The sequence below is a fragment of the Anomaloglossus baeobatrachus genome, chromosome 1 (genome assembly GCF_048569485.1).
Source record: "Anomaloglossus baeobatrachus isolate aAnoBae1 chromosome 1, aAnoBae1.hap1, whole genome shotgun sequence".
NCBI classification, from domain to species: Eukaryota; Metazoa; Chordata; class Amphibia; order Anura; family Aromobatidae; genus Anomaloglossus; species Anomaloglossus baeobatrachus.
This window is the reverse complement of record NC_134353.1, coordinates 648,246,255-648,258,699: the sequence shown is the minus strand read 5'-3', so window position 1 is coordinate 648,258,699 and position 12,445 is coordinate 648,246,255. Positions and strand designations below refer to the sequence as shown.

The following is a 12,445-nucleotide window of genomic DNA, read 5'->3' as shown; positions in this document are numbered from 1 at the left end:
GCTTCGGGATCTGGAGGGCACACAACACCGCGCTCAGCGGTCTGGTAAGCCACAGCCGGTCTCCGGTTGTGGACCTCTGTATATTCTCCCTGGGGTTCATTCTCTGCAAAGCCCCCACTCCAGCAGCATGTCTCACACAAGGAGCAAGGCTCCAAAGCTTTATTCTGCATGCACTGCATGTAAGCTCCTGCTGCCTGAGCCGAGCATTTATCCACACTGTGATGGTTGCTCTAACTTGGCGGTGCCACAGCCTGGAGTCTCACCCCCAGTGGTTTCTCAGGCTGCTGCTGCACCTGTGACTGAACCCCCGGCCTGGGTAGAGTCCTTTTCTAGGTCCATATCCCAGTCATTTGCTGAGTCCATGGGACTTTTGTCCAGGACTTTGATGAATATGCATCAGCCTCCCTCACAGGGTGCCTCTAATACTCTTGACAGAGGACTCCTATCCTCTGACCTCCGTCTATCGGAGCTCACGGAGGATTCATCATCTGATCCCAGATCCCGTCCTTCTAAGAGAAGGCGCAGGGTTTCCTCCCCCTCCCCATCCCACGGCTCTGTCTCAAGAGCTGACTCTCAAGATGAGGAGGATGCCCTCACTGGGGGCTCGGAGGCTATGTATCCCATCGATTTCTCTGAGGGTGACTCAGATCTTAGTGATTTGATTGCTTCTATTAATTCTGTGCTGGATCTCAATCCGCCAGTGTCAGAGGAGCAACTCTCTTTGGCAGAAAAACATCAGTTTACCTCGCCTAAGAGCGTGAAGAGTGTGTTCTTTAACCACTCCAGTTTTCAGACCGCTGTGACCAAACCCAGGGCCTGCCCTGACAAACGCCTTCCAAAGCGTGGTTCTGATGACCGGTTTCCATTTCCACCTGAGGTGGTCAAGGAGTGGTCTCACTTCCCAAAGGTAGACCCTCCGGTGTCTAGGCTATCAGCCCGGACCGTTGTGTCGGTGGCTGACGACACCTCACTTAAGGATTCCACTGACCGTCAGATTGACCTTCTGGCCAAATCTGTGTATGAAGCTGCGGGGGCCGCGTTTTCCCCGACTTTTGCAGCAGTGTGGGCCCTCAAAGCCATCTCTGCTTCTCTAGAGGAGATGCATTCCCTCGCCAAGGAATCTATGCCTGAGATAGTTACCTTAACTGCTCAGGCTTCAGCTTTTTCATCTTATGCCATGTCTGCCATGCTAGAGGCTGCTCACCGCACTGCGGTGGCTTCAACTAATTCTCTTGTTATCCGCAGGATTTTGTGGCTTCGAGAGTGGAAGGCAGATGCTTCTTCCAAGAAGTTTCTTGCTGGGCTCCCTTTTGCTGGTTCACGGCTGTTTGGTGAACAGCTGGATGAAATCATTAAAGAAGCTACTGGCGGGAAGAGTACTTCCATGCCACAAACCAAGACCAGGAAACCCGCCCAGGGTAGGAATCAATCGAGGTTTCGTTCCTTTCGTTCCTCCAACTGGTCATCCTCTAAGCCTTCCGCCTCATCCGCTAACTCAGCCAAGGATCAGAAATCCAACTGGCGCCCAAAAGCGCGTCCGCAGAAGACCGCAGGAGGTTCTGCCACTAAGGCAGCTTCCTCATGACTCTCGGTCCGCTCCAGCCACGTCCTTAGTCGGTGGCAGGCTCTCCCACTTTGGCGACGCTTGGTTAAAGCAAGTCTCCGATCAGTGGGTGAGAGACATCATATCTCACGGCTACAGGATAGAATTCTCTTCCAGCCCTCCAAACAGATTTTTTTCTCTCGACTCCCCCCTGCTCCAAGGCCGCCGCCTTCTCGCAGGCCGTGGCGTCCTTGCAAGCAAACGGAGTGATTGTCCCAGTTCCCGCTCAGGAACGGTTCAGAGGTTTTTACTCAAATCTCTTCCTAGTTACAAAAAAGGACGGTACCTTCCGGCCCATCCTGGATCTCAAGCTTCTCAACAAGCATGTCCGGGTGCGGCATTTTCGCATGGAGTCTCTGCGATCAGTCATTGCCTCTATGACCCAAGGGGAGTTCCTGGCGTCCATCGACATCAGAGATGCCTTTCTACATGTGCCAATCGCAGTGTCACATCAGCGTTGGTTACGTTTTGCGATAGGAGAGGATCATTTCCAATTCGTGGCTCTCCCCTTCAGGTTAGCCACGGCCCCTCGGGTATTCACCAAGGTCATGGCGGCAGTGATTGCGGTCCTGCACCTCCAGGGGTTAGCAGTGCTTCCTTATCTGGACGACCTTCTGGTCAAGGGTACATCCAGCGCAGACTGTCAGCGGAGTGTTTCGCTCACTCTCGCCACCCTAGCCCAATTCGGGTGGATTGTCAATCTTCCCAAATCCACTCTGACTCCGACCCAGAGTCTCACGTACCTAGGGATGCAGTTCGAGACTTTGCCGGCACTTGTGAAGTTGCCCTTAATCAAACAGCAGTCTCTCCGGCTAGCGGTGCGCTCTCTCCTGAGGCCCCGCCGTTATTCCCTCAGGCGCCTGATGCAGGTGCTGGGTCAAATGGTGGCCTCCATGGAGGCGGTTCCCTTTGCCCAGTTCCATCTGCGTCCTCTGCAGCTGGACATTCTCCGCTGTTGGGACAAGCGGCCTTCCTCCTTACAGAGGTTAGTGGCTCTGTCGCCACGGACCAGGAGCTCCCTTCAGTGGTGGCTTCGACCCCTCTCCCTGTCCCAAGGGCGCTCCTTCCTGACTCCGTCCTGGGTGATTCTCACCACGGATGCCAGCCTATCCAGCTGGGGAGCGGTACATCTCCACCACAGAGCACAGGGCACTTGGACTCCGTCCGAGTCAGCCCTTTCAATCAATGTGCTGGAAACCAGAGCTGTGCTTCTAGCTCTCCTAGCCTTTCACCACCTGTTGGCGGGCAGGCACATTCGAGTCCAGTCAGACAACGCGACAGCGGTTGCCTACATCAATCACCAAGGTGGGACACGCAGCCGCCTGGCAATGTTGGAGGTCCAACGCATTCTTCAATGGGCGGAGAACTCCAAGTCCACCATATCCGCAGTCCACATCCCTGTCGTAGAAAACTGGGAGGCAGATTATCTCAGCCGTCAATCCGTGGACGGTGGCGAGTGGTCCCTGCACCCGGCAGTGTTTCAGAATGGAGGGCCGTCGAGTCATCCTCATTGCACTGGACTGGCCCAGGCGAGCTTGGTATCCGGACCTGCTCCAACTGTCCGTGGAGATGCCGTGGCATCTTCCGGACCGTCCAGACCTGCTCTCGCAAGGTCCGTTTTTCTGCCCGAATTCTGCGGCACTCAAATTGACGGCGTGGCTCTTGAGTCCTGGATTTTGACGGCTTCTGGTATTCCTCCTGAAGTCATCTCCACTATGACTCGGGCCCGTAAGTCTTCCTCCGTAAAGATCTATCACAGGACTTGGAAAATTTTCCTGTCCTGGTGTCGCTCTTCCGGCCATTCTCCTTGGCCATTCTCGTTGCCGACCCTTCTGTCTTTTTTACAGTCCGGTCTGCAGCTAGGACTGTCCCTCAACTCTCTCAAGGGGCAAGTCTCAGCTCTATCAGTGCTGTTCCAGCGGCGTCTCGCCCGGCTGGCTCAGGTCCGCACCTTCATGCAAGGTGCGTCTCACATCATTCCGCCTTATCGGCGGCCCTTGGATCCCTGGGACCTTAACTTGGTCCTCACTGTATTGCAGAAACCCCCTTTCGAGCCCCTTAGGGAGGTTTCTTTGTATCGTCTTTCTCAAAAGGTGGCCTTTCTAGTTGCCATAACTTCTCTCAGGAGAGTTTCTGATTTGGCTGCGCTCTCCTCGGAGTCACCTTTTTTTGTTTTTTCACCAAGACAAGGTAGTTCTCCGTCCGACCCCGGACTTTCTTCCTAAGGTGGTCTCTCCCTTCCACCTTAACCAGGATATTTCCTTGCCTTCCTTCTGTCCGGCCCCTGTTCATCGCTTTGAGAAAGCGCTGCATACTCTAGATCTGGTGCGTGCTCTCCGGATTTATGTGTCTCGCACCGCTGCGCTTAGGCGGTGCACCTCTCTTTTTGTGCTAACCACAGGTCGGCGCAAGGGCCTCTCTGCTTCTAAGCCGACCTTGGCCCGTTGGATTAGATCGACCATTTCGGACGCCTACCAGAGTACTCAGGTGCCTCCCCCGCCGGGGATCAAAGCACACTCGACCAGAGCTGTCGGTGCCTCTTGGGCACCAGGCTACGGCTCAACAAGTCTGTCAGGCTGCCACTTAGACTAGCCTGCATACCTTTTCGAAGCACTACCAAGTGCATGCTCATGCTTCGGCAGATGCGAGCTTGGGCAGACGCATCCTTCAGGCGGCTGTCGCCCACTTGTGAAGTTAGGCTCCGCCTACTTCTTAGTTTTTCTGTTTATTCCCACCCAGGGACAGCTTTGGAACGTCCCATGGTCTGGGTCTCCCAAAGGAACGATAAAGAAAAAGAGAATTTTGTTACTTACCGTAAATTCTTTTTCTTATAGTTCCGTATTGGGAGACCCAGCTCCCTCCCTGTTGCCTGTTGGCAATTTTCTTGTTCCGTGTGTTATCACCGGCTGTTGTCGTGGACCGAGTCTCCGGTTGTTCCGGTTCTTACTCGGTTCTAGTTGTGGGTGGCTATTCTCCTTCAGCTTTTGCACTAAACTGGCTAGGACTGGCTACCAGGGGGTGTATAAGCTCAGAGGGAGGAGCTACACTTTTAAGTGTAGTACTTTGTGTGTCCTCCGGAGGCAGAAGCTAAACACCCATGGTCTGGGTCTCCCAATACGGAACTATAAGAAAAAGAATTTACGGTAAGTAACAAAATTCTCTTTTTTTCATTCAGGTCCATGTGATAATGACAATACTAAATTTATATACCGGTAATTCTTTGTTTTAACTATTTTTGCTGACAAGGGGGAGAAAAACTTTTTTTCCAGTAAAAGTAGTGCAACAGAAATGCTATAAATTTGGTATCACCATGACCGTGTTGACCCACCAAATAACTTTCATGCTTTTCGTTTCCTGAACAGATAGACCCTGAGTCCTTAACTATGAATGGTTTGTACACCAGTCTTAGGCCGCTCTCAGATCAGCGATATTCTGCCGCAATGCCGTATCCAGCACAAATGCGTTTCACTTCAATGCATTTCCTATGGACTCGCGGCAAGTTCCGGTCACATGGGGTTGCGTGCGTCATACACAACCGCATGTGACCGGAACTTGCCGTGAGTCCATAGGAAAGCATTGAAGTAAAACATATTTGTGCCGTATCCGGCATTGCGGCAGAATACCGCTGATGTGAAGGCCACCTTAATGAAGGGTGCGCTGAAGATGCACCAAATTGATTGCAACTATTAACAAACTGATTTTGTACTTTTATTGTTTACCGCTGCTTATATAAAAACCAGATGCCATAGGTATGTACAAAACTGACAAATGTGTGGCACACAGACTTAAAGCACCACTCCAGCGTTTTGTTTTAATTCGCTGCTGCAGCGTTCAATCGAAGTTTCCTGACCCTACTCTTCTACTTGCCCTACGGTGTCATAATATATCACTGCCGCTACTGTCAATCTTCAGCAGTTTGTGAGCTGCCAGCTGCTCCAAAGCACACCAGAGATCACAACTCAATACAACTCTATGAGAGCCTCTTATAAACTTGGATTGAGAGCTTGTGACATAACTGCTGACTTTGTCGTCAAAAGTTGTGGACATAAAAAGACGCCACAGGACTGAAGCGACGTCGGTATAAGGCGAAGACGGCAGAGGGCGAGTATATTACTAAGGGCAGGGGCCTTAGATTAAAAGCACTATTTCAGCACTCAAAACTCCACCCCCCCCCCCCCCCCACCCCAGTTGAAGTGTTGATTTGAAAAACGTACAAACCTTGGGGGGAGGAACAAAAAAGACAAAACTCCAGCTCCACCACATGAGGGGGGAGGAAGCAGTCTGCAAGTTATTTATGGGCTTGACCTGCCACCTAGCTCACTAGATCGTGCACAATGACTATTGTTTGGATTATTCTGATAAGGGTTTGTTTGTGTTTGTTGTTCAGGTGTGGGTGTCACTCACTAACTTCTAGATTTGTGATTATTTTCTTCTTTTAAATGAGTTACCACTATGGACAGTTTATGCTTAGGCTAGGTTCACACACTGCGTTTTTTTGACGCTGCGTTTTTTGCGGCAAAAACCGCACAAAAACGTACCCGCGTCAAAAAACGCACGCGTTTTTGCCGCGATTTGGTGCGTTTTGCTGCGTTTTTGCTCACTGCGTCTTTATGCGTTTTTTATCAGTGAACAAAAAAAAAAGGTCTGATGTCATTTCCTCCTTCAATATGTTCTTCATTCTCCACTAGTGTATGAAGGAGAGCAGACAGCTGCAGAACTACAAGGCTCAGCATACTCCATCCAATAGTGTATGCAGGAGAGCAGACAGCAGCTGCAGAACTACAAGGCTCAGCATGCTCCATCCAGGACTGTATGCTGGAGGGAGAGTCAGGGGGAGCAGACCTACAAGGCTCAGCATCCTCCATCCAATAGTGTATGCAGGAGAGCAGACAGCAGCTGTCGAACTACAAGGCTCAGCATCCTCCTTCCAGGACTGTATGCAGGATTCCTTTGCCCCCCCCAAACAAAAAAAATGACGTGGGCTTCGCCATATTTATGTATGCTAGCCGGGTACAGCAGGCAGGTACGGGCTGCCCCCAACCCCCAACTGCCTATTTGTACCCGGCTGGGAACCAAAAATATAGAGAAGCCCTTTTTTTTTTTTTTTTAATTATTTCATGAATTTCATGAAATAATTAAAAAAAAAAAATAAATATGACTTGAGCTTCGCCTAATTTTTGTGTCCAGCCGGGTACAATTAGGCAGCTGGGGATTGGAATCCACAGTGCAGGGTGCTCATGCTTTCTGGGCACCCCCGCTGCGAATCGCAGTCCGCAGCCACCCCAGAAAATGGCGCTTTCATAGAAGCGCCATCTTCTGGCGCTGTATCCAACTCTTCCAGCTGCCCTGATGCCGGGTGGCTCACTGGGTAATAATGGGGTTAGGGCTAGCTGTATATTATCAGCTGGCCCTAAGCCCGAAATTCATGGTGTCACGCCAATATTAGACATGGCCACCATGAATTTCTAGTAAAGATAAAAAAAAACACAACACAATGAAAAATATTTTTATTAGAAATAAAACACAACACAATTAGTGACTCCATCTTTATTGAAATAAAGAACCCCCCCCCCCCCCCCGTAGTAATCCTGGGTCAAGGGTCCCGCGCCGTCCAATCCGGATCCAATATCATCTGATTGGTTTGCTGGAAGGCAAAGCGATCAGATGATGTGTCAGGTTCAACGGCCTGAATCATATGACACATCAGCTTATTGTATAAAAGCCGTTTATACAATCAGCAGATGCATCGGTGCAAAAAAAAAAATACTCACTTATGTGCATATTACCGGCAGCTCCTGGAGCGGAGACTGATCCCGTCCGATCGCTGCAGGAGCTGCCGGTAATCAGGGATGAAGTCTCCCGACGCATCCGCTGATAGGTTAAGCCGGCCGGGCGCTGGCGTCAGCCCGAGACTTACAATCAGCTGATGCGTCAGGTGACTGCATCAGGTGATCCATCGCCAGGTCCTGCATCCTGCAGGCTTACGTACCCGGGGAGACTGCACACGCCCGGAGCGGCGGTACCGGGAGGAGAATCTGGGAGCGGGCATGGCACCGGGAGTCTGCAGACAGGTGAGTATGACTTTTTTTTTTTTTTTTTTTCTACTGTTCACTTTTGATTTCGCAGCCGCTTCCACCTCCCGCCCGTATATGACGCCGCACAGCAGCATACATGCACAGGACGGGAGGTGGACGCAGCGGTAACGGTAGCGGGAGGATTCACACTTCTGTGTTTACTGACAGAAGGAATCCTCTTCCTGTACATGTCACTTTACTACCCACCTCCTGCGTTTATAGCTGCGTTTTTGGTCTTAGAAATGCACCAAAACGCACCTATTTGCGTTTCTCATTGCGTCTTTCAACATCCTATTGCACTCAATGGATGAAAAGCGCAGTGAAAAACACGGGAATAATTGACATGCGTTTTTGTGGCACCACAAAAACGCAGCTGAAAAAAAACGCTGTGTGCAGACAGCAAAAATGAAAACTCATAGACTTTGCTGGGGAAGCAAAGTCATGCAGTTTTCTGAGCAGAAACGCACCCGAAAACTGCGCAAAAACGCCGCGAAAAACGCACTGTGTGAACTTACCCTTGTATTGTATTTTGGAAGTGTTATTTTGAATTTTATATGGTTTGTTTTGCAATAGTGACATTCATGTAACACTTTTCACCGCCTCAAACTTTATCTGCTTAAAAAAAATACATATGAATACACTGCGGCAAGAAAACCAGACATATGAAACGCAATTGATGTAAAGCCGTCCATTTTTTAACAATGAAAAATTGAACGACTTTACATACACTGAACCTATTGGGCTTTTTGGGAAAAAAGTGTAATTCCTATACTTGGGTGAATGTCTAAGCCTCTTACTGTTTTCACAGGTACCGGACGGATGAAGTAGAGGTGACATGGAGAGACTGAAAGATGATGAAATAATTTGTCCAAACTATATTTATATGGGGTCCTGGGTCATCTGGACTATGAAACTTTAGAAGCTTGGACCGGTCTTTACTTCCCCACTTTCAGCAGCACAGTTGCCATACATCTTACCCAATATTGTGTCTCCAACTACAATGTATATTGTTTAATATGTCACAAAAATACCAAATAACTGAGAATCCTTTGCACAACATGCAGAACAGTTAATGGTTAAATCCCTGTGCAGATACAGTACTGAACTAGTGATGTGAGATGGATATGAAGCACATTTCACAATGACAAGGAATAGTTCTGTCAATCTACAATGCTGGTGATATTTATTGCTCGGCCAATATATTGGCTATACATATTCAGTGGGTAAGGAAAGTATTCAGACCCCTTTTAAATTTTTCACTGTTTGTTTCATTGCATCTATTTGGTAAATTCAAAAAAGTTCATGTTTTTTCTCATTAATGTACACTCTGCACACCATCTTGACAGAAAAAAACAGAAATGTAAACATTTTTACAAATTTATTAAACAAGAAAAACTGAAATATCACATGGTCATAAGTAGAGCAGCTCGGACTCGCAAAAAAACGGGACCGGAGGATCACTGCTCAATTTAAAAAAAAAAAAAATATCCTGATCCGCTCCGAAATCCGGTGCCCATATAAATCAATGTGGGGGGGATCACGGTATACTCACCCAGGCTGTGTCATGGCGGCAAACTCCAACGGGTCACACTTTTCCCTTACAGAGCCGACAATTCAATATTCACTGTTTTGCCCACCCATCGACGCGTGTAATTGGTTGCAGTACACTGCACTAACTAATGACTGGCAGAGTGTCAGCTGACTGCAACCAATCACAGGCGCCAGGACGGCCGGTGGGCGGGAAAGCAGTGCAAGTGTCTGCGGGTCAGTATGGTGAGCGTGCATGTAGACAGAAACACATGCACGCTCCTGTCAGAAGTGTGCGCTGCTGTGCCGGTGATGCAATGTCACTGGTGCAAGTTCCTCGCAAGTGTGACTCCGGCCTAAGAGAAACAGCATGCGGCTTCTTTTTTTTTTTCTTTATTATTTAAATAAATAAATAAAAAAAAAAAAACAACCACGTGTGGTGCCCCCAATTTTGATCCTTAGCCAAGATAAAGCGAGCTGGGGGCTGGTATTCTCAGCCTGCAGCTGCCCGGTATTGCCGCACCCAGTAGATGTGACAATCCCGGAGTTTTACCGCCTCTTCCCATTGCCCTGGAGAGGTGGCAATCGAGGTAATAAGGGGTTAATAAGCAGCACACAGCTGCTACTAAGCTCTATAGGTTATGATGGCACAGGCATCTATGAGATACCTGCATCACTAACCTGTACATGAAAGTAAATAAGAAAAACAACAGAGAAAAATCCTTTATTTGGAATAACATACAAAAACACACCTTCCTTCACCACTTTATTAACTCCCAACACCCTGCAGGTCCGGCGTAATCCCCACGAGGTCCCACGCCACTTCAGCTCTGCTACATCCCACAGCTAGCAGCCATAGTGCACGACCGCTGGCTGTGACTGTAGACAATGGCTGAGCCAATGACTGCAGGCAGATGCTGTCACAGGCTGGGGGCACGTCTGCCTGCAACCAATCACAGACAACAGGACGGCCGGTAGGCGGGGAAAACACGGAAAGCTGTGTGTATGCGATGAGCCTATTGCGCAGTATAGGAAGTGAATGCGCGACCCGGAAGCAGTTTGACGCCATGACACAGAGTCTCAGTAAGTATGAAACTCTCTTATTTCTGGTTTTGTTTATTTTCCTTTTAATTCCCGAATCCGGATCATACACCCGGAATGCCGTGCCCGGGTCTGGCACCCAGGCATCTTTGAAACCACGTGGATCCGGACTTTTACTGTCCAGATCCGCTCAGCTCTAGTCATAAGTATTCAGCCCCTTTGCTCAATATTGAGTAGAAGCACCCTTTTAAGCTAATACAGCCTTGAGTCTTCTTGGGAATGATGCAACAAGTTTTTCACACCTGGATTTCAGTTTCCTCTGCCATTCTTCCTTGCAGATCCTCTCCAGTTCCGTCAGGTTGGATGGTGAATGTTGGTGGATAGCCATTTTCAAGTCTCTCCAGAGATGCTCAATTGGGTTTAAGTCAGGGCTCTGGCTGGGCCAGTTAAGAATGGTAACAGAGTTGTTCTGAAGCCACTCCTTTGTTATTTTAGCTGTGTACTTAGGGTTGTCTTGTTCGAAGGTGAACTTTCAGCCATGTCTGAGGTCCAAAGTACTCTGGAAGAGGTTTTCTTCCAGGATATCTCTGTAGTTGGCCGCATTCATCTTTCCTTCAATTGCAACCACTCGTCCTGTCCCTAGAGCTGAAAAACACCCCCATAGCATGATGCTGCCACTACCACGTTTCACTGTTGGGATTGTATTGGGCAGGTGATGAGCAGTGCCTGGTTTTCTCCACATATACCGCTTAGAATTATCACCAAAAAGTTCTATCTTCGTCTCATCAGACCAGAGAATCTTATTTCTCATAGTCTGGTTGTCCTTCATGTGTTTGCAAACTCTATGCGGGCTTTCATATATCTTGCACTGAGGAGTCTTCCTTCGGGCCACTTTGCCATAAAAGCCCAACTTGTGGAGGGGTGCTGTGATAGTTGACTTTGTGGAACTTTCTCCCACCTTCCTACTGCATCTCGAGCTCAGCCACAGTGATCTTGGGGTTCTTCTTTACCTCTCTCACCAAGGCTCTTCTCCCACGATTGCTCAGTTTGGCTGGACAGCCAGGTCTAGGAAGAGTTCCTGGTGGTCCCAAACTTCTTCTATTTAAGGATTATGGAGGCCACTGTACTCTTAGGAACCCTGAGTACTGTAAAAATTCTTTTGTAACCTTGGCCAGATCTGTGCCTTGCCACAATTCTGTCTCTGAGCTTCTTGGGTAGTTCAAAGTTCCTTTCACCTCATGATTCCCATTTGGTCTGACATGCACTGTGACTTGCGAGGTTTTATATAGACAGGTGTGCACCTTTCCACATCAAGTCCTATCAGTTTAATTAAACACAGCTGGACTCCAATGAAGGAGTAGAACCATCTCAAGGAGGATCACAAGGTAATGGACAGCATGTGAGTGTCTGAGCAAAGGGTCTGAATACTTAGGACCATGTGATATTTCAGTTCTTCTTGTTTTGATCAATTTGCAAACATTTCGGGGGGGGCTCTGTCAAGATGGGGTGCAGAGTGTACATTAATGAGACATAAAAATTACTTTTTTGAATTTACCAAATGGCTGCAATGAAGCAGAGTGAAAATTTTAAATGGGTCTGAATACTTTCCGTACCCACTGTGTATGTAATTTACTTGGTAGTTGCTGCCTTGTAATTGTTTAATCAATATCCCAAATGTGGATAGTGCACTTATCTCTGCACTTATCACGGTAAGGAAAAACCTCCGCCTTACAGCGATTATATTGTAAGGTAGCTGTGACCTTGTGCATGCTCTTCTATATCCTTTGTATATACACTTTACAATACTTAGATTTTCTATGCTGCAATTATTTTCTTTCATAATAAATATTGCGCTTTTCCATAGCTGTAGTTCAGTGGTCATTTCTAAAATGGATCCACCTATGGCAGTAGGTTTGGTGGAGTATTAACCCCTTTACCCCCAGGCAATCTTCCGTTTTTCATTTTTTTTTTTCCTTCCCTTCTTCCGAGAGCCGTAACTTTTTTATTTTTCTGTCATTATTACCGTATGAGGGCTTTTTTTTTTTTTTTTTTTTGCGCGGGATAAATTGCATTTTTGTTGCATTGCATGATTGTTTTTGGCATCTTTTATTCACCCAGTTCACTATATGGCAAAACTGATGTGTTGGTGTGATGCCTCAGGTCAGTGTGAGTTTCTAGAAACAAAACATGTATAATTTTA

General features: G+C 48.1%; 1 protein-coding gene across 2 annotated transcripts in view; it reads left to right on the top strand.

Moving 5' to 3' along the window:
* Positions 1-12,106, top strand: part of OSGEP (O-sialoglycoprotein endopeptidase) — a 144,635-nt gene extending 132,529 nt beyond the window's left edge. For both annotated transcript variants that reach the window (XM_075319838.1, XM_075319845.1), the window contains exon 12: positions 8,486-12,106. In XM_075319838.1, the coding sequence (XP_075175953.1) occupies positions 8,486-8,525 (40 nt within the window). In that variant the 3' untranslated portion in view covers positions 8,526-12,106. The remainder of the gene's footprint in view (positions 1-8,485) is intronic.
* The last annotated feature ends 339 nt before the right edge of the window (positions 12,107-12,445 follow it).